The sequence below is a fragment of the Carettochelys insculpta genome, chromosome 2, assembly GCF_033958435.1.
Source record: "Carettochelys insculpta isolate YL-2023 chromosome 2, ASM3395843v1, whole genome shotgun sequence".
Lineage (NCBI taxonomy): Eukaryota > Metazoa > Chordata > Testudines > Carettochelyidae > Carettochelys > Carettochelys insculpta.
Genome location: NC_134138.1, coordinates 983,579 through 1,010,916, shown reverse-complemented (window position 1 = coordinate 1,010,916; position 27,338 = coordinate 983,579). Strand labels below are relative to the sequence as shown.

At 46.0% G+C, this 27,338-nt stretch overlaps 1 protein-coding gene across 2 annotated transcripts in view; it reads left to right on the top strand.

The window, feature by feature from the left end:
- The first annotated feature begins 2,639 nt into the window (after nucleotides 1-2,639).
- Nucleotides 2,640-27,338, top strand: part of PUF60 (poly(U) binding splicing factor 60) — a 46,101-nt gene continuing 21,402 nt past the window's right edge. Inside the window, exon 1 of one of the 2 annotated variants that reach the window (XM_074986404.1) lies at nucleotides 2,640-2,707. In XM_074986404.1, the coding sequence (XP_074842505.1) occupies nucleotides 2,681-2,707 (27 nt within the window). In that variant the 5' untranslated portion in view covers nucleotides 2,640-2,680. The remainder of the gene's footprint in view (nucleotides 2,708-27,338) is intronic. The other variant, XM_074986403.1, reaches the window with a different exon arrangement.

Genomic DNA, 27,338 nt, shown 5'->3' with positions numbered 1-27,338 from the left:
AGAGCCAGTTTGAACCCTTGGCCAGTAACCTGAGAAATTCACACAACACCCTTGGGTGCCTGTTATGAATGGGAGCTGCAAACTTACCAGGAGAGCTAGGAAAGGGTTAAGCTACCTGCCTCAGAGGGAATAGGGCAAAGAGCCAATAGTAGCTAATAGAAAAACTGACCTGGAGTTCAGAGGGGCATCTGCAGGGTTCACCTCCCGTCCTGAGTCGGGGGGAGGTAAAGAGGCACCCTGCTCCCTCCACTGGTCACTCCCCAGCCACCTGCTCTCTACTCCCTGCCGCCACCCTGCTGGCCACTCGTTGCACTGCTGTTGTGCTTCCGCTCCTGCGGGCCAACTGCTCAATGCTCCTGTCTGCTTGTGGTAGAGGTGACGCATGGCGTGCACAAGTGGCGTGTGCACCCCCAGCTTCAGGCTTTCCTCCCCTCTTCTCCCCATCAGTACCGTGTGTAGCAAGATGCATTACCAACGTGGTGCCTGGCATCAGTTCTGCTTCTTGCTGTGTTGATAACCTTTGGCCGCATGTGTTTTTGCCCCCTGCAAATGCCAAGGCCGGCTCTGATGAGTTAGCCCACACTGCAGACTTCTGAGGGCCCGAGTAACCACAAATCAAGCAAGGTATGAAGGAACTGGAACCAGGTGTATTGTCATTGACACACAGACTTTAGTACCCTGCAGGTCCCCACTTGGACACCAGCAGTTTTACAGTAATACAGTAAACCCTTAAAATGCATGACAGAGTTGTGCCTACTTCATATTAACGCGAGTTAAGAGCAACTCAAAATCTCGTTTTCCCCAGCCGTGGCTCAACTCCTGCCAGCCCCACCTGAGCATGGCTCTGGCTAAACCCCCTCCCTGCCATGGTTCAAACCTCCGGCACATGGCCCCAGTTCAATTTCCCTGTGGCCTGGCTCACCACCCAAGCATGGCTCCAGCTCACCAACCCCACGCATGGCTCTAACTCAACCCCCACTCCCCAGTCCAACCCCCTCCCCCATGTGCAGCTCCACCTCAACTCTAACCCTGACCTGGCTTAACCCGCCGCCCCTCAACCCACTGCCAGGCTTAACCCTCCCCGACTACTACCCCCAACCCCAGGACTTACCCTTCAAAAGGAGCTCCAGGGGTTCCTGCTGCTTCCCTGTCTGCAGAACGTGCATTCCACCAAGGAAAAAAGCCCCGACTTACACAAAATTCAAGTTATGCGAGGGTGCATGGGAATGGAACTCTCGCATAAATGGGGGCACTGCTGTACGCCTGTACCTTGACAACAGATGCAACTCAACTGATGGAACAGGGCTTCGTCATCCCCTAGGTTGCTCAGCGCAGCCTGTTACAAACATTTTTATACCCAGGTATAAACAAGTTATGGATCTGTTATGTAGCCCAGTTACAACCTGATTATAATATATGTTGATATCCCTTAATGTAACTAGATCTCACCCATTAATTTGGAGATCGTGGTACTATCAAAACACTGCCCACCATGCTGTCATACCAGCCCTGTACTGAACCTGGGTCAGAATGTCCTAGGACTGTTATCTGGAGGGGAGAGTCTTGGTAGCATACAAGCTATCCTACCTTAGTGGAACGTGTTTATGTGTATCACTGAGTGCCTGGTGCTGGGTGTTTTTAGGTCCTGTGACATACCAGCACTCTCCTGCTGCATCCCTGTGAGCAAAACCTACCTAGCTCAGTTTTTGCTTTAACTGGATGTCATTCAGTCTGAGGTGCTTTAGCTACACATTGACCATTGTTTTAGGCCTTTAGCCTTACACCAGGCGTGTCCAGCCCACGGGCTGCATGTGGCCCCATAAGATCATAAACTTTTAACATTATTATGTGATTTATATACATTAACTATATTATATATTTTATATGTGGCCCAAGACAATTCCTCTTCACTCAGTGTGGCCCCAGCAAGCCAAAGGTTGGACACCCATGCCTTACGCCAAGCTTGACTGTCAGGCCCCCTCATTACTACACTGCGATGCTTCCAGCAGTGGCATGGCACAGGCAGAGTAGGAGACAGACTGGTGGAGCATGCAGGGGAGAGGGCCGGAGCACACGGCCACTGCCCCCCCTAGAATCTCAACACTGGTCACCTCTATACCCAGCTCTGGGAGAAACTCAGTGATTTCAGCTCAGCCCAAAGCAGTCCAGCTGCAAGAAATTCCAGCCCACACGAGAGTCAGTTTACAAAAGAGACTCCGAATGCCGCATATAGGGGAAGTGGCGAGAAACAGGCTGACCCCTTCCTACAGCTCACACCAGGAGGACAGGGGACTGGGCGCGATCACCTTCTGAGGTCCCTTCCAGCTCCATGAGATGTGCACCTCCGTGCCCGCGTATTACTATTTCAGAGCCCCCCACCCTCGTCACCCCCCTCCGTGTGCGCGGCCCCCGGCTGCCGCCCCGCGGGGCTGCCCCCCGGGGCTATCTGTGACCGTGACCGTGACCGTGCACAGCTCCAAGCTCCCTCCTGCCCCCCGCCCGCTGCCGCAGAGCTTTGGGGCGCGCGCGCGCGCGCCACCCACAGCCCCCGGGAGCGAAACCAGAGAGCCCCGCGGCTTTTCAGGCCAGGCAGGTCTCGCGAGAGTTCCGCGCCGCGCGGGGCTGCTCTGTCGCGAGATTCCCGCCGCCGAGGCGCCAGGGCCCGGGACGGCTGGACAAGATGGCGACGACGAGCACGAGCACCCTGGTGAGCGGCGCGTGCCGGGGCGCAGGCCCGGGGGCCCGTTGCCGCGGGCGGGTCCCAGCCGCTCCTCTGCCGGGCTCGAGGGCGCCGGCGCCGCCGCCGCCACCATGGGCGGGCGTGGGGTGGGGGATGGGCTCGCGTGGGCTCTCCGCGCGCGCGCGCGGCGGGGGTGAGGCCCCAGCAGCCCGCGGGGCCCGGGCCGGAGGGCGTCTGGCGGCGGCCGGTGTGGGGCGGCCCTTGGGCGCTCCGCGGTGCTCGACTGCCGCGCAGCTTTCGTTCCCCGGGCCCCCCGCTGCTGCCGGGCCCCCCGCGGGCGCGGCACGGGGTTGGCTGCGCGGCGTTAGGTGCGCGCAGCGTGGAAGCCCCGGCCGGGCTGCCCACGCCCTGGTCCGGCGCGGAGGCGGCCGCGGGCCGCGGGCCTCCCGCGTGTCTCGCGCTCAGGCGCCTGCTCGGGTTTTCTGCCTGGCGCTGCCCCGGCGCGTTCTTGAGACTGGCGCCAAGGAGGCGGCTTGTCCCTGCCCGTGCCCTTGGGCATTTACTCGGGGTCCTTTGTCCTGCGGTCAGCGGCCGCACTCGGCCACCCCGTGGACGAGTCATTCTCCAGCAGGAGGTTCTTGCAGCTCCCTTTCCAGTCCCGGTCACAGGAGGAGTTTCTCTTTGGAGACTCCACGATTCTTTTCTCCAGCAACTGCAGCAGACAACAATTCTGCTGTCCAGTGATAGGTGCTAGAGACCCGTACCAGTGCAATCGTCCCTCCGGTGTACAGTGTATCAGAGGCTATAGCGTTTGGGGCTTCAGACCTGTGCTCTGTATTGTGAAATGTCGGGAGGAAAGGGGCATAATTTGTCAAGTGTCAACATAGTAGGAGAAAAATGTGGCTCCAAATGGTAAGAAAAAAGTGGGGTTTAACTATAGTTCCTATTCTGTGTGGTTGCTATTTCTTTGGGGTTTTCCCTTCCTTGAACTTTCCCTGCATGTTTTCCTTAATTTTTACACTGCTGCATAAGTCTTAATATTCTACAAAATACATACATCTAAGGCATCAGAATTCACCCTACTGTTTTTATAGGTGTCCCATGTCTGTGTCACTTTTCCACAAAGGTAGCCTGCTGAATGGTAAAGAGAAAATTAATTCACTTCCTACAGATGCTTTAGCTGTCGTAAAATGGAAGGCCTCAGTCCATACTGCACAGGCCTGAGGCCTAGATGACAATGGAAAAAAACATGGCACAAAGCAAAGCTTAGTGTTTTGTACTCTGTCCTGCCTGTGCCAACTTCTGTTTGCAAAGGCCTGCCTCTTGCTCACAGCTTAGCTTTGCTTGAGCCATGTTTTATCCATTGTTAGCTGGGCCTCAAGCCTTAAACCAGGTGTATGGGCTTAAGCCTTCCATGTTACTACAGTAGCATGTCTGGAACATTGGGCAACTGGATGCATAATATGTGGCCAGATGTACCTGGTTGAATTGTAGAAAAGCAATTAATGGCTTAGTAGTTTCCCGGTAATAGTTTTTCTCTGCCGTTTTTACATTTTTTGCATGTGTTATGTGGGAGAATAGACAAATTACTTGGTTGGCTTTTTCTCCTGCTCTGTCACCAGAAGATGCAACAGAGTCAGTTGCTAAGTTCATAGTACCTCATTGTATTTTTTTGCAAAAATCACTGGCATGGTCCTGTATGTATTAGAACATACCTCTCACCTTAGGGGCTTCTGATTTTTGGGGTGTCTTCTTTTTTCTAGAACCAAAGTCTAGATAAGAGGACTGACAGAAGCAGAGAGAGAGGTGTACTGCTTGATTTTCAAGTGTTTGTTCTGTTTCTTTTTGTGAATGGTGATTGATATGTAGAATGACATCAAAAAGAAATTCTGAAATGTGCCTTTTACAGGCTCTAGAATTCTGTACCATAGCGTTAGTGTAAAAGTGAGTGAACTCTTCCAACAAGACAAAAGTCAAATAGAAACCTTGTGCACCAATGCCTTTATTGTGCTTTCTTTTTTTGAAGTGGACTTCGATAGTTGGACAAAACAAAGATTCTGCCAAAGCAGTGAGTTGGTGCAGGGACCGTTGTCAGAGAAAGACCTTGAAGAATCTGATAGATCTGTGATTATGTTTTGGTTTGCTAAAGAATAGCAGTTCAGACCTAAGCATCCAAAGTGATTTGCTTACCATTTTGGGGGTGGGGGGGTGGGTGGGTGTGTGTGTGTGTGTGTGTGTGTTTTTTAATACTGATCTCATTCACTCAGAGCATCCCATTATTAGGGATGTAAACTCCCGTTTAATAAGTTAACTAGTTAAACCTCAAGTTTAACTGGTTAACTTATGGTGGGGGAGCAGTTAAACTTGAGATTTAACTAGTTAACTAATTAAACAGGCATTTACAGGTTATAGCAGTTTGGGCATATTTGCAGAATGAATGACGAATGAAAAATCAAGACCCTGGTATGTGGCTTAATGGATGGTTCGAATAGGAGAGGCAGACCCCACAGAGAATGGGTAGATGATATAGTAGACTGGTGCAGAGCTAGTCTACAGAAACTAAGCCGCTCTGTACTGGACAGGGAAAGATTAAACGAAATAGTGAGAGAGGCATCAGACACCAATGGCTGTTGAGCCCATGGTTGATGATGATGATGAGGGATGGGACGCTCTCTTTGCCATGAATGAGGGCGGCTCTGGCTGTGCTGGAGTGTCCCCAGCCATGCTGGCAAGGAGCAGCCCTCTGTATGTGGCAGGAGGGAGGCAGTTGCATGTGCCACTGGTTAACTGTAACCAGTAAGCTGAATTCATTTTTATATCTTTAAGGAGCCGTAGGTAGGATAACAAAGTACATCTGTAGGTGTTATTCTTGTGTATATTTTGTGATGGTGTTGTTCATGTTATCTTTTTCCAAGGCTGTTTACCTCTTTGCATAATACATGATCCGGGGCGGGGGGGGGGGGGTGTCACCTAATGAAATTAATAGGCAGCAGGTTTATAACCAACATAAGGAAGTCCTACTTGGTGCAGTGCCAAGTGAGCCAGTGGAAATCATGGCCATGTGGTGGTTTGAAGGCAAAATAATACAACTGGATTCAAAAATATATAAGTTAATGGAGGACAGGCCCCTGCGTGGCTGTTAGCCAAGATCAAGGGTCTGCAACCGAAATAATGAGAAGAGCTGTTTTTTCAAATTGTTACAAAATCAATACTTCAAGAGCCGCAATGCACGTGAATGCAAGACTGTCCTTAATAAATAACCGTAATTTTTGTCACCCCTATTTTAAGAACAGTTAGAAAGTTGTTACACCTGTCTGCAGGCTTTACCTGTTTCAACCCCAAATCTGCTCCCCATCCCCAAGCTTTACCTCCCCCATCCTGCAAACTCCCCCCCCCCCCCAATCTCAGTCACAAACTGCCATCCCAACCCCAGGTATAATCCCTTCAGCCCCAGGATTTACCTGCCTCAGCCAACCAGCTCCTCACACTGCCACTGATCCTCCATGGCCCCCACCTTCCCTGTGCTGCTCCTTCTGCTCATCAGGCAGAAAAAAAATTCTCACAGTGGAATTTGATCCTCCCATTCCATGATTTCTCCTGTTTGTGCACTTTGTTTTTAAGCAGTATTGGATTTGAAAATTTGAGAGGAGAGATCTGAGACTGTTGAAGCTCTGCGTAATTTATTCTCCACCTCTCCCTGGGCAGTGTTGGACAGTGCCTATATTTTCTGGTATTCAGCAATTAATTTTGGAGACACCTGTTCCTGTGAGAAGATCTTAATGTTTGTTCACCACTGGTTATATGCTTTCAAAAATATGAACAGCATCCTAGTTTGATTTCTCACCTATTCAATCCTAAATTTTATAGTATTTTGCTGTTCAGTTAAAGGATATGCCAGTTTGACACCTGGGATGTGCATTCAGCTAGGCTATCAACTGTAAATGTGCTTTTTGCCAAGGCAGTGTGCAGGGTTTCATCCTTCTAAGAAAATGCAGAGAGGTCTACAGAAATACAGTTCAGAATGAAGATGGCATTTTTGGGGTCTCCTTTGTAAAGCCACGTGAAACTAACAAAATGACTAAATCATGGGTGTCCAACCTTTTGGTTTACCTGGGCCGCATTGAGTGAAGAGGAATTGTCTTGGGCCACATATAAAATATATAATATAGTTAGTAGTAGTAGTAGGCATCCTTCAGTCTCCATAGACTATGGATTGCGTCCTTTATAGTTTCAATTGAGGGCTTCATTTACAGCGTCTACTGTGACTATGAAGACCCACACAAGAGTGACAGTCCTTGCTGCATCTCTTGCAGATGTGGTGGGTGTCTGGCAAGTCCTTAGTGTGCTTTCTGTGCACTTGCTTCTCCTCTGCTAGCTGTCTGATCTTCATCTCGCCCTTCTGAAGGCCCTTGTGTAACCCCTGCCTCCATCTGCCGCGGTCATCTGCTAGTTCTTCCCAGTTGTCCAGCTCGACGTCTACCTCTCTGAGATCTCTCTTGCAGACATCTTTGTAGCACAACTGGGGGCGTCCGGGAGGTCTTTTGCCAGAGGGTAGCTCACCATACAGGATGTCTTTTGGAATCCTTCCATCATTCATCCTGTGGACGTGGCCAAGCCAGCGGAGTCGACGCTGCCTGAGGAGGGTGTGCATGGTTGGGATTCCAGCTTGCTCGAGGATGGCGGTGTTGGTCACTGTGTCCTTCCATGATATCCCAAGGATGCGCCTGAGGCAGCGCAAGTGGAAGATGTTCAGCCTCTTTTCTTGGCGGGCATACAGGGTCCAAGTCTCCCTGCCATAAAGGAGGGTGCTGAGGATGCAGGCTCTGTAGACTTGCATTTTGGTGTGAGTGTACAGCTTGTTATTCCACACTCTCTTGCTGAGTCTGGACAGAGTTATGGCTGCTTTTCCGATCCTCCTATTTAGCTCAGTGTCCAACGACAGGGTGTCAGTGATGGTGGACCCGACGTAAACGAACTCGTGGACAACCTCTAACACATAGTTGTCAATGCTGATTGATGGGGATTCAGCAACATCTTGACCAAGTACATTTGTCTTCTTTAGGCTGATGGTAAGCCCAAAGTCCTTGCACGCTTTTGAGAACTGATCCAGCAGTTTTTGAAGCTGGTGTTCTGTGTGAGACGCTACAGCAGCATCGTCTGCAAACAGCATATGTCTGATGAGGACTTCCCGCACCTTAGACTTAGCTTTCAGCCTTGCAAGATTAAACAGTTTCCCATCAGATCTTGTGTGCAGCAAGATGCCCTCTGTTGAAGATCCAAAGGCATGCTTCAGGAGGAGTGCGAAGAAGATCCCGAACAATGTTGGAGCAAGCTCGCATCCTTGTTTGACTAGTTAATGTATATAAATCACATAATAATGTTAAAAGTGTACGATCTTGTGGGGCTGCATTACTAGCTGTCCAGGGCCGCATGCGGCCCGTGGGTTGGACACGCCTGGACTAAATCATTAATTCTCAGAATCCCTGCTTTGTGATTAGTCGTTTGTTCCCCTAGTACATATATTGGTGCCTGACTCAGAGCAGACAGCAGCAAATTCTGGGTGGGCACCTTGCTCTGAAGGCAGCACCACAGGAAAGGAGAGGCAATGGTAGGAAGGGAAGCAATGGTAAGTGGTATTTGGTATCTGGTATTTGTCAGGATCGCTTTTCACAGTAGACTTAATGCCCCATTGCAGCCCTTACTTATGAACTGCTGTTACTGACCATCTTGGGCCTGACAGCCAGAACTTTGCCAACTCCATGTGAGAGTTGGGAGAAGGAGAGGAGAGGCAGAGCACAGGTGATAGGACTCAGCCCTCTGGGCAAACTGGATCTAGCTCTCCCTTTTATAGCTGTGTTCTGAGTGTTCATGGCCCATCTGAATGAGCCCCAGCTACCTGGGGCTGACAGCCAGAGTTTCTCAACATAAAATACATGCATTTCACACCTAAGAATGGCCATACTGGGTCAGACCAAAGGTCCATCCAGCCCAGCATCCCATCTGCCAACGGTGGCCAATGCCAGGTGCCCCAGAGAAGGAGAACAGAAGACAATGATCAAGTGATTTATCACCTGCCATCCATCTCCTGCCCTTGTTCTGAAGGCTAGGGCACCATACTTTATCCCTGGCTAATAGCCATTTATGGACCTAACCTGCAAAAATTTATCAAGCTCTTTTTTAAACCCTAATAGAGTCCTAGCCTTCACAGCCTCCTCGGGCAAGGAGTTCCACAGGTTGACTGTGCGCTGTGTGAAGAAAAATTTCCTTTTATTAGTTTTGAACCTACTACCCATCAATTTCATTTGGTGTCCCCTAGTTCTTGTATTATGGGAAAAGGTAAATAATTTTTCTATATTCACTTTCTCCACACCATTCATGATTTTATATACCTCTATCATATCGCCCCTCAATCGCCTCTTTTCCAAACTGAAAAGTCCCAGTCTCTCTAGCCTCTCCCCATATGGGACCCGTTCCAAGCCCCTAATCATCTTAGTCGCCCTTTTCTGAACCTTTTCTAATGCCAGTATATCTTTTTTGAGGTGAGGAGACCACATCTGCACGCAGTACTCAAGATGTGGGCGTACCATAGTTTTATATAGGGGAAGTATGATATCTTTTGTCTTATTATCGATCCCTTTTTTAATAATTCCTAACATCCTATTTGCCTTACTAACTGCCGCTGCACACTGCGTGGATGTCTTCAGAGAACTATCCACTATAACTCCAAGATCCCTTTCCTGATCTGTCGTAGCTAAATTTGACCCCATCATGTAGTACGTGTAATTTGGGTTATTTTTTCCAACATGCATTACCTTACACTTACCCACATTAAATTTCATTTGCCATTTTGCTGCCCAATCACTCAGTTTGCTGAGATCTTTTTGTAGTTCTTCACAATCCCTTTTGCTTTTGACTGTCCTGAACAACTTGGTGTCATCTGCAAATTTTGCCACCTCACTGCTTACCTCATTTTCTAGATCATTGATGAACAAGTTGAACAGGATCGGTCCCAGGACTGACCCCTGGGGAACACCACTAGTTACCCTCCTGCATTGTGAAAATTTACCATTTATTCCCACCCTTTGTTTTCTGTCTTTTAACCAATTCCCGATCCATGAAAGGATCTTTCCTCCTATCCCATGACCACCTAATTTACATAAAAGCCTTTGGTGTGGGACCGTGTCAAAGGCTTTCTGGAAATCTAGGTATATTATGTCCACTGGGTGCCCCTTGTCCGCATGTTTATTAACCCCTTCAAAGAATTCTAATAGATTAGTTAGACACGACTTCCCTCTGCAGAAACCATGCTGACTTTTGCCCAACAGTTCGTGCTCTTCCCTTGACACATTCCTTTGCTGCCCTTGGGAGGACCACCAAGAGAAGAAGACGGGTGGTGGTGGTTGGGGACTCCCTAAGAGGGACTGCGTCATCCATCTGCCATCCAGACCTGGAATCTCAGGAAGTTTGCTGCTTACCGAGAGACAGAATCTAGGATGTGACGGAGAGACTTCCAAAAATCATCAAACCTGCGGATTATTACCCCTTCCTCCTTCTCCATGTAGGAACCAGTGACGCAGCAAAGAACGACCTTGAGCAGATTGCCACAGATAGTGTAACTGGGATGGAAGGTCAAGGAATATGGAGCGCAAGTGGTGTTCTCATTCATCCTCTCCGTTACAGGCAGAGGTCCTGGTAGAGAGCGACGAATCAGTGAAGTAAATGCACAGTTGTGTAAGTGGTGTCAGAGAGAGGGATTTGGTTTCTTGGACCATGGGATTCTGTTTTGAGAACAAGGATTGCTAGGAAGTGACAGGATCCACCTAATGAAGAGAGGAAAGAGCATCTTTGTGGGCAGGCTTGCAAACCTAGTGAGGAGGGTTTTAAACTAGGTTTGTTGCGGGGGGGTGGCATGAGCCCTGAAGAAGGGAAGGGAGAAGGTACAACAAAGGAAGTACCACTCACTCAGAAGGAGAAAGTAGGCCCAACAGCTTATTATCTAAGGTGTTTGTTCACAAATGTAAGAAGCCTGGGAAACAAACAGGAAGAATTAGAAGCCCTGGCACAGTCAAAGAAATGTGAGGTGATAGGAATAGTGGAGACTTGGTTAGCTGATTCTCATAACTGGAGCACTGTCATGGAAGGGTGTAACCACTTCATCAAGGACAGGCAGGGGAGAAAAGGAGGAGATGCTATTTATGTGAGAGATCAAATACAATTGCTCAGAGCATCAAAATATGGAGGGAGAAAAGCCAGCTGGAGACATACCTGTCTCAGAGCTGGAAGGGACTGTCAGAGATCATGGAGTCCAGTCCCCTGCCCTCACAGCAGGACCCATCACCATCCCTGACAGATTTTGTTTTTAAGCTGTTTGCCCCAGATCCCTCAATGGCCCTCTCAGGGATTGAATTCACAACCCTGGGTATAGCAGGCCAATGCTCAAATCACTGAGCTATCCCTTCCCCCACAGTTGAGTGTCTTTGGTTAACCTTAGAAGGGGAAGCATGAGACGCTATGCTGTGTTTGGTGTCTGTTATAGGCCACCAGATTAAGTAGATGAAGTACATGGGGATTTTGTTGGACAACTAAGAGAAGCTTCCAGATCACAGGCCCTGGTTCTTATGGGGGACTTTAATCACCCTAACATTTCTTGGGAGACCAATACAGCAGCACACAGACAATCTAAGGAATTTTTGGAGAATTTTGGAGATAACTTCTTGGTACAAGTGCTGAAGGAACTGAGCAGGGGCTGTGAGCAGCTTGACCTGCTGCTCACAAACAGGGAAGAACTAGCAGGAAAATAGAAGTGGGTGGCAACCTGGGCTGCAGCGATCATGAGATGGTAGATATCAGGATTCTGACAAGAGGAAGAAAGGTGAAGAGTAACATACAGACCCTTGATTTCAGAGGAGCAGACTTTGACTCCCTGAGAGAACTGATGGGCGGGATACCCTGGAAAGCTAATATGAAGGGGAAAGGAGTTCGGGAGAACTGGCAGCATTTTCAAGAGGCCTTATTGAAGGCACCGGAACAAACCATCCCAGTGTGCAGTAAGAAAAGCTAATGTGGTAGACAACCAGGTTGGCTTACCAGGGAAATCCTTGGTGAGATTAAACTCAGAAAGGATGCATATAAGAAGTGGAAACTTGGACAGGTGACTAAGTATAAATGTATGGCTGGAGAATGCCGGAGGGAAATCAGGAAGGCGACATCACAATTGGAATTGCAGGTAACAAGGAATGTGAAGGGCAATAAGAAGGGTTTCTATAGACATGTTAAGAATAAGAGGATTACCAGGAAGGGTTTGGGGCCATTACTGAATGAGAGAGGTAATCTGGTGACATGACGTGGGAAAGAGTGAAGTACTCAAAGCTTTTTTTTGCTTGTTTTCATGAACGAGGTCAGCTCCCTGACTATGGCACTAGGCAATGCAGTTTGGTAAGGAGATGGGCAGTCCTCTCTGGGGAGAGAACGGGTTAAGAGCTGTTTAGAAAAGCTAGATGCACACACATCCATGGGCCTGAATTTAATGCATGCAAGGATACTGAGGGAATTGACAGATGTCATTGCAGAGCCTTTGGCCATTATCTTTGAAAACTCATGGAGATCAGGAGAGGTCCTGGACGATTGGAAAAAGGCAAATGTAGTGCCCAGCTTTAAAAAAGGAAAGGACAATCCAGGGAACTATAGCCTGGTCAGCCTTACCTCAGTCCCCAGAAAAGTCATGGAGGGGATCCTCAACATACGCATTTTGGAGCACTTGGAAGAGGGGAAGTGATCAAGAGTAGCCAACATGGATTCATCAAGGGCAAGTCATGCCTAAACAATCTGATTGGCTTTGTGGACACGGGGAAGTCAATGGATGTGATGTACCTTGACTTTAGCAAAGCTTTTGATACAGTCTCTCACAACATTCTTGCCCACAACTTATGGAGGCATGGATTGTATGCATGGACTGTAAGATGGATAGAAAGCTGGCATGATGAACAGGTCCAACAGGTAGTGATCAATGGCTGTGTCTGGTTGGCAGTGGGTTTCAAGTGAAATACCCAAAGGACTACTTCTGGGGCTAGTATTTTTCAACATGTGTATTAATGACCTGGATGAGGGGGTGGATAGCTCCCTCAGCAAATTTGCAGATGACACTAAGCTTGGGGGTCGGGTAGATACCTTGGACAGTAGGGATGGGGTCTAGAGTGAGCTAGATGAATTGGAGGATTGGGCCAAAAGAAACTTGAGGAGGTTCAGCAAGGACAAGTGCAGAGTTCTGCACTTGGGACAAAAGAATTCCAAGCACTGTTACAGGCTAGGGACTGGCTAGCTAAGTATCAATACAGCAGAAATGGACCTGGGGATGACAGTGGATGAGAGACTGGATGAAAGTCAACAGTGTGCCCTTTAGCCAAGAAGGTGAATGGTATATTGGGGTGCATTAGGAGAAGTATTTCCAGTGGATCTAGAGAAGTTATTACCATCTACTTGGTACTCATGAGGCCACATCTGGAGTATTGTTTTCCAGTTCTGGGTCCCCCAGTAGAAAAAGGATGTGGACACGTTGGAGAAGGCTCAGTGGAGGGCGAGGAAGATGGTTAATGGGCTGGAGCTCATGACCCATGAGGAGAGGCTGAGAGATATGGGCTTGTATAGTTTGCAGAAGAGGAGAGTGAGGGGCGATTTGATAGCAGCCTTCAACTTCCTGAAGGGGGGCTCCAAAGAGTATAGAGACAAACTGTTCTAAGTAGTAATGGATGGCAGAACAAGGAGCAATGGTCCGAGGTTCCAGAGGGAAAGATGTAGGTTGGATATTAGGAAAAAGTATTTCACCAGAAGGGTGGTGAAGCACTGGAATGCGTTACCAAGAAAGGTGGAGGAATCTCCATCCCTAGAGGTTTTTACGTCCCGGCTTGAGAAAGTCCTGGCTGGGATGATTTAGTTGGGGTTGATCCTACTTTGGGCAGGGGACTGGACTATATGACCTCCTGAGGTCCCTTCTAGTCCTAGACTTCTATGATTAATGAACTCCTGGACTAGAGATGCCAAACTACAGTCATTGTTCATGTTGGCAGCTGTGAGAGTAAATCAAGTGCATAATTTGTGTGCTTTTCAGATACAGCGGTGTGCCTGAATTTGAAAATAAAGATCTCTGTGCCTGGAGCCTAACATTTAGAACAAATACTTGGATCAGTGCCAGGAGGCTTGTAGGGTTCAGGGTGCTACATAGTACTGAACTGGTATAGAAGGAAGTTGTAGTTCCATTTTAAGCTTGTGTTTGTGTAGTGTAGTCTCTGAAATGCCCTTTTCTTTGTGAATAAGTTGTAGATTGTAGTTTCTGTTGCTGTCTTTGGCAGTCTACTCCATGCACTAATAGCCCTCCTTGCATTGGTATTTCATCTGAACATGCCGCTTTCTCACATTACAAATCTTTTTTTCCCCTTACCTTTCTTTATAGTGGTGTGTGTGTTTTTTTGTTTTTTTTTTTTTACTGATCTCATTCATTCCTCAGAGCATCCCATTATTAGGGATGTAAACTCCCATTTAATAAGTTAACGAGTTAAACCTCAGGTCTTTGCCCACAAAAGCTTATGCTGCAAAATATCTGTTAGTCTACGAGGTGCAACAGGACTTCTTGTTGTTCAATAAGACTTTGTGACCCAAGGCAATTCAAAACCAGTGAGGGGAAGGTTCTCCCATGGGAAAATTTGTTTTATAAATCTTGATTTGCCCCTGCCCCCAGGCTTAAACCCCTCGCAGCCTTAAAACACGCCCTCCCACCTGTCTCACACAAGTGTTGCTGCTGGTCTCCACTGCTCCTTCACTGGGCTGCTGCCTCTGCCACTTCCATGTGGCTCCCCTCCAGCCCTCTAGTCCCTTCCCCCACCTGTGGCATGGGCAGTTCCTTACCCTGCTGCACTGAAATGGGGCTCAATTTGATTGATTTAATGGCCAGATCCCTCCTGCCAGCTGTTAAACCAAAAATCGAGTTGTTACAACGCAGCAAGGCAGGGACTGGGAGCTGGAGAAGTGAGTAAGCAGCAGCAGTGGGAGCTGCAAATGGCTCCTTAAAGAGCCACACGTGGCTTGGAGCTGCCCAGCTGGCAATGCTTAGAAAATCTAATGGCAACCCATAGGTTGGGAATCTCTGCTTTAAATCAAGTGGGGGAAGGCTGTACCTTGCAGCTGTGACATAACACTGGTGTTCAGTCCATCACAGTAAACTTCTCTTGGAAACCAATAGGAAATCGGTGCAGATCACAGCATGTTGCATGCTGCTCAGGGGTCACCCTTTAATCTCCATGCTTTTGAGGACGCACAAGGTAGTAGTGGCTCTTCTCTGGGAGGAAAACTGATGCTTTTGAGCAACCTTGTTATTTCTAGTTAACACAACCATAACATTGAAGAGACTTTTACTCATTCATGACAAGTTGTGAAGAGGGATCTTTGGAGGGGAGAGGAGGACGTCTCGGAAGAAACTTTTTGGTTTTTTCCCCCCCGTATTGTTACCAGTGGTTTTCAGAACCAAAAACAGTGGTTGCTATTTTTCCCCTGGTAGTGTTAAGAATATAATCAATGGAAACACAGCGCTTCCATCTGGTAAATGGTTGAGACAAGAAAGCAGGTTCTCATATAAACTACTGAATGACTCCATGGCACGCTCACATCTTGAGTACTGTGTACAGATATGGTTGCCTCATCTCAAAAAAAAAAAAAGGGGGTGGGGTGGGGGGGCATGTGAAAAGGTTCAGAAAAGGGCAGCAAAAATTATTAGGGGGGTTGGAGCAGGTGTCATATGAAGAAAGATTAAAAAGGCTGTGACTTTCCATCTTAGGAAAGAGGAGACTAAGTGGGGATATGATAGTGGTCTATAAAATTATGACAGGCACAGAAAAAGAGAATAATGAAAAGTTGTTTTGTTTCCATGACATAAGAACTAGGGGTCACCAAACATAATGAATGGATGGGAGCTTTTAGACGAACAAAAGGAAGTTTCTCTTCATGCAGCTCATGATAGGCCTGTCTGTTTGCCAGAGGAAGTTGTGTAGACCAGGATTTTAACAGGCTTCAAAAAAGAACCCAGGTAAGTTCATGGAGGTTAGGTCCATCAGTGGCTATTAGTCAGGATGGATAGGAATGGTATCCCTAGCCTATGTTTGTCAGAGGCTAGAGATGGATGACAGAAGGATCACTCAATGACTGCCTGTTCAGTTCATTCCCTGTGGAGCATCTGGTGTTGGTCACTGTCGAAAGACAGGATACTGGGCTAGATGAACCTTTGATCTGAGCAGCGTGGCTGTTCTTAAGTTACCAAAAAAAATTACACAAAGTATATCTTCCTAAATGTTGTAAAATGCTGTAAATGAACTTATTTTTGTGATCAAATTTGCTGATCTGTTTCAGAAATATGTGCGGTATCAGCAGGGAAACTTGATTTAAATCAATGTTGTTGTTTTTTTCTGGGTGATTTCAGTTACTTTGATTTAAATAAATCCACCCTGAGATTCAAAGCACTTGCAAGTTTGTATTTTATTCTTTCATCTGCCATTAGTGTTGAAAAGGAAGTAAATCTGTGTCCAAAGCTTGTGATAACAGCAAAGTGCCAGTACTTGAGTTTAGCTAGCTTTGAGTTTTCTCTGTGAGCAAGATAAGTGGCCTTTACGGATTGTGGCTCCCTTTGTGGGGTTTTTATATAAAACGTGTGGCAAGTCTTGAGGCTCCTGTTCGTTACAATGAAGATGATTAAAAGTTCTAGTAGCAGGGAATAAAACTGAGGTATACTAAAAGGTAGAGGTTGCTCAGTTATTTGGAGGCTCAAAATGAGGAAGATAGTTGCATAAAGCCAAGGAAAATCAGAAGAAATGTACCCCCCAGGGAGGGTCAGTAAGTCGTGGAATGGTCTCACAAAGACAATGTCAGAAACTGCAGCCAGGAAGTTATTCAGGGAGATATATGGAGGTCCTTATTTTAAAAAAAAAAAAAAAAAAAAAAGCTGGTGGCACCTCCACACAAGGTATTCTTGTCTGTGCTATTCCAGCATGTTAGATAACACATTCCCAAGCTTAGACTCAAGAGAAGGGAATATGGCATTCCATACTCATTCATTCTTTTTGCTATAGCCAGTCAAAATGTGTGTATAAAGGGGAGTGCTTATTTGTTTTCAGCTTCATTTTGCTTGTTTTCCCAAATCTTGTTTTATATTTGTATTTTTGTTTCACTCACATTTCTGAAAATAAACAAGATTCTGTTTTTCTCTTGTGCGTGTTTTATACTTCAGAGAAATTTCTGTCTTTATAATTTTCCAACAAGTGTGCCTGAACTCTTGGAGTTCAAACCACCATAAAAGGCTGACCGCCTTGCACAAGCAGGTATACATTTTCTATTTATTGCTTTTACAAAGACAGTTGTTTGCTCCCTAGTCCTGTTTTCTTCCTTTTCCTTTTGTTTCTTTCCTCCTCTCCCAACCTTTTCAGAATATGCTAACAAGCCCAGATTCCATGATAGCCAGCAGTAAAGGTATGGAGTAGTGTATTTCACAAGTTGTTGTCATTGGATTATTTTATCACTAAGGACTTAGTAAGAGATGACCCTCTTTTTGTGCTCTGCCAGGAGACAGGCAAGTACAAGTGCACCCTCCACAGTCTGCTGGAGAGGTTGGTGGGAAGAGAACAAAGTACAGTAGACTCCTTCATATCCAGCAGTGGGAGGTTGCCAGATATTCAAATATTCTGGATAATAGAGAGGTATACCTAGCAATGCATATATTAGAAACAATGTATACAGAGTACTTTATTCACTGACATCAGTAGTATTGTACACTGTAAACTTATGTTGTATTTGCTATATTTATTTGTATTTACTTTCACTATACTGTACTTATGGAAAATGTAACTAAAATTTACTTATGGTTAAAATGCTTGTTGTTTGAGCCTTCCGGATGATAGAATGCCTGTGTGAAAGAGTTTACTGTATTGGGCTTTCCTGTACAAATTCATTTGGCTAAAAGGCATTAGCTCTCTCAAATAGGCAGCAATGGGAGGGTCCTTGGTACTCCCATACAAAACAATGTTTTTTTAAGTGCCTATGTGCTGAGTCTTTCCATTAGCTTTAGCAGTGTTGTGTGTTTGACATTTTTTTGTGTGTCTTTAGAGGGAGGTGGAATTAGCACAGGGCTGGTAACCAGGAATTCCTGATTTTTGTATCTGGTCTGACAGTGGGTTTGCTATGTGGCCTCTGACAGATCAGTTTACTTGAACACTCCGCAACATGACTGCTCTCCCAATAAAACTGGATAATTGGGGGTTGTGAGCAAGATAATTGCTCCCTATTTTTATGAAAAATATAATATGAGTTAGATTAATCCCTTATAAATTTATAATCCCACTTTATAACTAAGTAGCGGGTAGCACGTTACCAGAAAAAAAACGTTTTAACTGAACACTTAAAAAGTTCTGAATTCTTCTGGCACTTTGACATTCACTTGAGGACATTCCAGAAAGCATAATTTTGGGATAGGATACTGAAACTGAGATTTGTTTTCCGATATTATGTATTACATGGATTCTGTCAAAAATATATATGTGTAAGCAGACTGTAGTCCCAGCCAATAATTATATATACTTGAGTTTAAAAGGTTGAGAATTCTGAGCAAAACTAAGAAGATTCTTTTAAAGTTAGTTATAATTGGAAGTTTTTAAAAGATAGTTTTACTAGATGTCCAAATGTAACAGTTCCACAATCACGAAAGAGGATTTCATTTTAAGATGAACTGGTAAAGAGGAAAACTGAAAGCAGCACTAAGGGAAAGGGGATTAAAAATCCCCTCTAATGACAGATGAATAAGTAAATTGATATGATAGTTTGCAATTACAGACAATTGATAAGAAAATCTAAAGATATAGTTGAAAAATCTATGGCCAGTAGGCTTATGGACAGCTAGTAAGAATTTTTAAAATATATTGTAAACAAAAGAAACCCTAGCAATTCTGTTAGTCTGCTGTGAGATTGGGATGGTAAAATTTCTGTTAAAGAAATGGCAGAACTATTCAATATTTCTGCTCTTCTGTGAGTAACCACATAGATTCCATTCTTGGTGTGTATGTGCCTGTGTACATTAGATCAGATTGCTTTGGTCTCCAGTGTCTTTTGAGCGTATGCCTGAGGGTACCCTTGAAGCCTCTCTCTCTCAGACACACTTGAGGGTATAAAGAGCAAAGCAGGTCTAATTGTTTTTCAGTTCCTTCTTACAGTAGCCCGTGTCAGGGAGGCAAAACCCCTGCAGCGTCTGCTTTCTCTGCTAATGGTACAGTTTTCCTTAACTCTGCGTATGGTATTTTGGTAATGAGGATAATTTTCCTCCTCTTACGATCATTGAGAAGAATATATTTTTAGCTTTATCTATTTTCTTCATTAAATAATTAGTCTAAGACACTCGCCTTGCCTTGCCTAGCCATCAAGGGACTACTTGGTAGACTCAGTAAAAGTCTCTTCCTTGAGAGATAAGGATGGTCATATCCAAACCATGAGTTTTTTGGAGTCACTGTGTTAGATTATAGGGGTATCCCTGGTACAGAGTTCTTGGCTATTGAAAAGGGCATACCTCACAGAAGGGTCCTCCTCTTGGAGTAGCTATACTCCTTTCCTTCCTCTACTGAGGTATCAGGTAGCACTTTGGGCATCAGGGAGGAACTCTTGAGAAGAGTTAGAGATAGATAGGGATAGAAGAAAGAGACCTGTAATTCATAGGATCAAAACAAAAAGCAGTCAAGTAGCACTTTAAAGACTAGCAAAATAGTATATTAGGTGAACTTTCGTGGGACAGACCCACTTCTTCAGACCATAGCCATACCAGAACAGACTCAATATTTAAGGCACAGAGAACCAAAAACAGTAATCAAGGAGGACAAATCAGAAAAAAATGATCAAGGTGAGCAAATCAGAGTGTGTGAGGGGGAAGGTCAAGAATTAGATTAAGCCAAGTATGCAGACGAGCCCCTATAGGACTTGGAAAGTTCCCATCCCTGTTGAAACCATGCCTTAATGTGCCGAGTTTGAATATAAAAGACAGCTCGGCTCCCTCTCTGTAGTGCACAGGGTTCATGTTACCTCGTTCCCCCCACCCAGCCAGGTGCCCTCCACCTTATGACCCTGGCTTGTACCATCCGTGCCCTTACTGGTTATCCTGGGATTTACAGTACTATTCCAGGAAGCCTGCTTCATCATCTTACGTCCAGGGTTAGAGCACCATCCACAAAGAGTCTTTTATCTCAGGCAAGACCATTGGGTACAGGCTTATATGGGAGGTAGGAGGCGGACAGTGAGGAAGAACATCAACTGCATGAGGAAGAAAAATTGATGCTGGCTGCAATCTCTGCATCATTCCCAAATGAGGCAGTGAATCAATTCGCACCTTGTTTGTTGAATTCGAAGATATTCCAGGATCTGATGAAGCACATGACAGAAACTTTGGATATATCTTTGCAAATAGTCCAAGGAAAGAGTGCCAACTCCTGGCTATTCCATATCCTGTACCAAGGAGGTGCTCACCAAGCTCATTAATAAAGTTCAAGTGGAGGATGCAAAAAATGTGGCCCACACCTGCATCACTTGTGGTCTTATCAAAAAGAACTAATGGGAGTCCCAAGTCCTTTTCTCTGCCTGCACGTTGCATGGGCAGCATTTTACTTAAGGATTGTGCATTTTGTTCCCTTTGTAGGCTGAGCTGAACAACCAGCCAGGTGCCTCGCTTGCAGTAGAACAAACCTGACTCCAGTCAGGAGCTATTTGCCCTTGAAAAATCAAATAACAAATATTCTGCCTAAATGAAGAATGAAATTTGTGGCCCTTTAGTATTTCCCCTTTCCCCTCAATTGATATACGGAAATCCAACAGTGCAGGAACTACAGTACATTTTTTAAAATGAAACTAACCCAAAAATTGGAATTTTTGTCAACCCTTTTCACTGTCAGAATGAGAAATCTGGCACCATACCATTGCCATAATATTACTTTCCTAAATTAGGTCCGCAGGTAGAATTTATGTAACATTGGGGTAATTCCATCACTGTGTTCCCATTATATTGCATGTGTGTCTACACTGTATGTAATAGGAAGGGTGTCTGGGCACAGCTAGAGAAATCAATCCAGGGTAATTTTGCTTAAAATCTGGGCTACTTACAGCCCCGGGTTGGGATTTCCTTCTGACCAAGGCAAATCCAACGAGCCACAAAAGCACCTCTGTCAGCTCCACTGACCAGCCAGAAGCCACACAAGCAAACCCACAGACTTCTCAGCTGTTGTACGAGCCCAGATCAACAACCCCCAACTTAACGTGAGAGGCTCTTCAGCCTGTTTCACCAAACACCACACTGATTCTTCCAAACCCCAGAGGGCCCAGGCCCTGGTCAATATACACTTGGATCTTACCCAAATGACCATGCAAAAGCCAGATCCTTAGATCTACTATTTAAGGGGTTATTAATAAAAAATAACTGGGTTAGAGAGAAGAATTGTTAAAGCAGTACTTTACATGCATCAGTCAAAACTACTGACGCAGGCCAGTGATGTCATTTGCTGATTCTTGGAGAGTCTCTGAAAATTCATTTCAGGTGTATATAGATTCAGTCATTGGAGCATTGTAGATCAGGCCTGTTGGGGCCCGCGTGCTGCGACATGGACCCTTGGAGACCACAAGACAAAAGATTCAAGATGGACACTGCTAAATCCTCATCATGCCTCTGAGGAATGGGCCTCTAGTCCAGACCAGCTTAACTCCTGAGGACTGAAGGACAAAGAAAGTACTTGCCAGGGCCCATCTTAGTTTTTTATATGTGGAAGGAGAATTCCATTCTCCTCCATATGCCTTGGCTTAGCACCTGATCAGGTGAATCACTGTGCTGAGTTTCCATTTGTTGCTGTTCCATCCAGAAAATGCCACCATCACAAAATGGGTGTTTGCCATCTGGGCCTTTGCTCAATCTATTGCCATGGCTGGGGTGGAGCCCCACCTCCATGTGAGGACCTCAGCACTGAAACATTTCTCACACAGCTCTAGAGCTAAAAATCTATAACTGTACCTACATACATGATACAGACACACAAGTAGCATACATAGATTCAGGGCATCATCAGCTTTCATTCGACATCTCACATAGTGTCCCTAGCACAATATTTGAGGCCAATAGCCATGCTGGGCATATAAAATGGTTTTCAGACCCAATGTAAAAGTCCAGCCATGTGACACCTTAAGTTTAAGGGCTTTTAATTTTCAAAAAGTCTCTAAAACCCTTATGTTTAGCCAGATTATCTTAAATATTGGTATTCCACAGCAAGGGAAAGAGGGGGGCTGGAGAAACTTCAGGAAATGGAGATAAATGGATATTTGTTCACAGTGAGTCAGTTCGTAGAGGAAAATTGGTTATTGATGGGCATTTGGAACATTTAGATTAAGTAAGCAAGCCTAAGAGTGTATGCATACTTACACAGCTTTTAGTGACAAGACTGTGTCAACACAGCCCTGTTGTTAAAAGTAAGCATGTGTGAACACTGACAAAGCAGCATTCACACATGCAGGTGTTCAAGCAAAATTGTGATTCACTTTTGAATGACAAAAGTTGCATCAATCCAGTGCAAGTGTGCCTCAGTTAAGTCCTCCAGAGTTGGGGCTTCTACCCATCTCCAGTCTAGGTCACTTGTTCTCCAGCTGCGGTCCATGGATTTGTAGTGGTCCATGGCCACCTTGCAGGTAGACCTGTATAGTGGGAAGTCTCCTGGTGCTCCAGCGCTGTGGTGCCCCCTCCCCCTGTGCTGGTGTGCGAGTACCAGCTTCCTGCTGTGTGTGTGGGGGGCAGTCTTGATCCCCTGCAGGCTGGATGGAGTGGGCAGGGGGAAGAAGTATGGCTCTGCATGCTGCTGCTCCCCCCCCCACCTTTTTGGCTGGGGAACACAGTTCCAGAAATGGCTCATGGGAGGGTTTCCATGCTTTTCCTATTGGCTGAGAAAGACCAAGGTTCATTGACCTGATCAAAGCATTCAACCCAGTCAGTCATAATGCCCTGTTGACCATCCTTGTAAAGATCAGGTGCCCCAAAACATTCATTAGTACCTTGAGGCTGCTTTGTGACAACATGACTGCCACAGTATTGAGCAACCGTGGATCCCAAAGTGTCTCCCTTGAGGTCAAAACGGGAGTCAAACAAGGCAGTGTCATTGCCCCATCACTGTTTGGCATCTTCCAGATAGTGTGCAGATTGTCCACAGAGCAAGCAGGGAGCTTTTCACTCTCAGGAGACTGCAGGTAGTATGCAGATTGCCCACAGAGCAAGCAGGGAGCTTTTCACTCTCAGGAGACTGCAGGTAGTGTGCAGATTGCCCACAGAGCAAGCAGGGAGCTTTTCACTCTCAGGAGACTGCAGGTAGTGTGCAGATTGCCCACAGAGCAAGCAGGGAGCTTTTCACTCTCAGGAGACTGCAGGTAGTGTGCAGATTGCCCACAGAGCAAGCAGGGAGCTTTTCACTCTCAGGAGACTGCAGGTAGTGTGCAAATTGTCCACAGAGCAAGCAGGGAGCTTTTCACTCTCAGGAGACTGAAGGCTAAAAGCAAGACCTCCACAACCTCTGTCATGGAGCTCCAGTACGTGGATGAGGACATGGTTGTTGCTCTTTCTCCTGGACCCCTTCAGACTATTTTAAGTGCCTTTGCTGAAGCATACGAGAATCCCGGGCTCACACTGAACATCAAGAAGACCAAGGTGCTCCACCAGTCCTCACCAGTGGGATAATCTTGTGTTGTTGAAGTCAGTGGAGAACTGCTGGAAAATGTGGAACACTTTCCATACCATGGAAGTCATCTTTCCACTAAAATCAACAGAGGTGCGGAAACCTAGCATTGTTGGAGCCATGCAAGTTCTGCTTTTGCCCACTTGATGCAAAGGGTCTTTAAGAACTGGGACACCTGTCCCCAGACAAAGCTCCTTGTAAACCACGCAGTGGTTGTTCCAATGCTACTGTATGCATGTGAAACCTGGACATCATACAAGCATCATTTGAAGGCACTTGAACAATATCATCAGTGCTGCCTCGGGAGAGTAGGTGCACAAACACTAGCATCCTGGAAGAGTCAAACATGACCAGCATTGAAGGAATTATTATTCATCAACAACTTTGTTGGGCTGGTCACATGGTTTGGATGTCTGATCAGAGTCTCCCAAAACAGAATCTGTTTTCCAGGTTGGAGGAAGGACAGAGGAGTGTTGGTGGCCAGCGGAAGCGAGATAAGGACATGCTGCAAGCATACACTACAAGTTAAAAAGGCTGTAAAACAGGACAAGAAGAACTTTGTGGAAAGCTTTGCACAGCGAGCTGAACAAGCTGCATGACAGAAACTTGAAAGAGCTGTTTGCTGGATGAGGAAGAACGCCCTGAACCAGTTTAAAACTACGTTGTTTATCCAAAAATCCTATCTTTGTCAGTTCATGGATACAATTTGAACCAATATACAGTAAATGCTTTCATACCTGGCGTTCTATTATCCTGAACTGTTAAATAACTAGCATTTTAACCAACAGTAAATTTTACGTAGGTTTTCCATAAGTACAGTACAGTGAAAGTAAATACAAATAAATACAGCAAATACAGTATAAGTTTACACTGTAAAATATAACTGTTGGCAAAAAAAAAAAACCTCTGCATATATTTTTCTTAATATCTAATTTTGTTTTTCTTTCGTGTTAAACAGTGCTGGGTATACTTCTCTATTACCCAGAATATTTGAATATCCGGCAACCTCCCGATCCTGGGGCCGTCAGATATGAAAGATTTTACTGTATATGTACTTTGGGGTAAGGGGATGACTGTTCAAATGTTGATGATTGAGGAAGTACGTCAACGTCTCATGCTTTACTAGAAAAGTTACCATGCCATATACCACATGCACATTTAATGTAATGTATACCCAAAGATATTTACTTGAATTAAAGTTATTTAGTTCCTTAATGTTAGTTCTGGATATTGGCAGCCCGTCACAACTTCAGTGTGGTGGTGTTTGTCATGTGAAAGTGATAGCAGCAAGCTAAAGTTTAGATAGTAGGTTCAACATGTACCAGTGGGTACAGCAAAGGTTGCAGACAACTGATGTGTTAACATTCTTTTTCAGTGTCTTGCTGGCAGTTGCTTTGGTCACAGCAAAGTGCACTTGGAGGATGGGTCCCAAGGTACAACTCAGGGCTGTGTCAAATTGGTCAGATCCTCAGTGCTGGTGGGCAGGCAATACAAGTTTGATTGCCTCCTATACAGAGGCTGCTACTTGTGATAGGTTAACAACTAACAGTTTCTTGTTTGATTCTGCAGAAGGGAGAGGTTGAGGTGGGATTCTGTCTTTCTAGCCTCTTTGTCAGTTGGTGGATCTGTGGTGTCTCTTGTTTCAGTATGTCTTTCTTTTGTTGTGTGTTATGGAATGTTCTCAGAGACTATCATATGGGCTGCAGAGGACAACTCTTCAAAAACATTTATGGCAACACTTTTTTAACATCAGTTCCTTATTCAAATATGCAAAGAGCCAAGACACACATTCCATCTGGGAAGGATTCTTAGTAGTTGAGGCACAATTCATGGAAAGATGGTGCTTTCACAGAGTTTAATTGATGCTTTCTGCTATTTTACTCAGGACTTTTCTGTGATTCTGTGTGACTTTTTGATTACAAGTGATTTATGCCTTTAGCTAGGGCAGAGGTGGGCAATAATTTTTAATGGGGGGGCACTCCTAAGGTTTTGGTAAGTGGTCAAGGGCCACACTTTTCTATGGAGGGGGTGCAGAAGGGAGCTTGGGCTACAGGAAGGGGGTGCAGGCAGGCCTGCTGACAAAAGAGGAAAAGGGGGGGCAGTTGTATTGGGTCCCAGTGTTTCAAAGGGGCCTAGAGCTCGCAGCTGCTGGGGCTGTCACTAGAAGCTAAGTGATATAGCCCAGGGGTAGCCAACCGTTTTTCATTGGGTGGCCGTATGGCAATTTTTACATGTTCCAGGGAATGAACACAAAATAGCACCCCCCTTCCCCCACCGACTTAACTACATCAGACAAATCAGTTTGCAATAACACGCGTGAATGTAATATTCTCCACATGCACATTTTTCAGGCATCACTATTCATACTTATTTTTTTTTTTTCAAACAATAGTACCAAGTATTTGAAACCACTCCCACCCCCATGCATAACCCCTCTCAGCCCCAAATCCAGGATGTTTACTGCACACAGGACAGGGGCTCTGTGCGCCGCCTCTGCTGCCTCCCCCCCCCCAGCTCCTTCCTTGGTCTGCCGCCTCAGCACAGCTGTGCAGCTCCCCCCAGCTCTCCTACTCCCTTCCCCTACCTGCAACACAGGCGGCTTCCTGCCCTATCACACTGAAATAATGGGACTCAATTTAGTTGGTTTAATGGGTGGATCCCTCCTGCCAGCTGTTAAACCAATTAATTTGAGTCCCATTATTTAAGCCACAGCAGGGCAGGGAGCCGGAGGAGGAGTCAGTGACAACAGCGTCCAAAGCTGCAAATGGTTCCTTAAGGAGCCACATGTGGTTCCAGAGCTGCAGGTTGCCAACCCCATGCCTCATAGATAGCTATGAAAATTATAGAATCAGAACAATAGAGCTGGAAGAAACCTAAAAAAGCCATCGAGTCCAGCCCCCTGCTCTAAGCAGGACCAAACCCATCTGATCAGCCCTGCTAGGGCTTTTTCGAGGTGAGACTTAAACACCTCCAGGGATGGAGACTCCACTACTTCCCTGGGTAGACCATTGCAATGCTTCACCACCCTCCTAGTGAAAAAGTTTTTCCTAATGTTCAACCTGGACCTTCCCAGTCACAACTTGAGACCATTGTTCTGTGTTCTGCCATCCGTGACCACTGTGAACAGCCTCTCTCCAGCCTCTTTGCAACCTCCCTTCAGTAAGTTGAAGGCTGTTCTCAAGTTCCCCCTCAGTCTTCTCTTCTGCAGACTAAAAACAGTCCCAATTCCCTCAACCTTTTCTCATAAGTCATATGCTCCAGCCCCCTAATTATTTGGTCTCCCTCCGCTGGACCCTTTCCAGTGTTTCCACATCCTTCCTATAACTGGGAGCCCAGAACTGGACACAGTACTCCAGATGCGGCCTCACCAAAGCCGAATAAAGAGGAACAATTTCTTCTCTGGGTCTACTGGCAATGCTCCTCTTGATGTAACCTAATATGCCATTAGCCTTCTTGGCTGCAACGGCACACTGTTGACTCATGTCCAGCTTCTCGTCCACTACAACTCCCAGGTCCTTTTCTGCAGAATTACTACCAAGCCAGTCGGACCCCAGACTGTAACAGTGTTTGGGATTTTTCCGGCCCAGGTGTAGGACTCTGCACTTGCCCTTATTGAATCTCATCAGATTTCTTGCAGCCCAGTCTTCCAATTTGTCTAAGTCACTCTGGACCCTATCCCTACCCTCCAGCGTATCTACCTCTCCCCCAGCTTAGTGTCATCCGCAAACTTGCTGAGGGTGCAATCCAACCCCTCATCCAGGTCATTGATAAATATGTTGAACAGAACTGGACCCAGAACCGAACCTTGGGGCACTCCACTAGAAACCAACTGCCATCCCGACATCGAGCCGTTGATCGTTACCCGTGGGGCCCGACCTTCTAGCCAGCTTTCT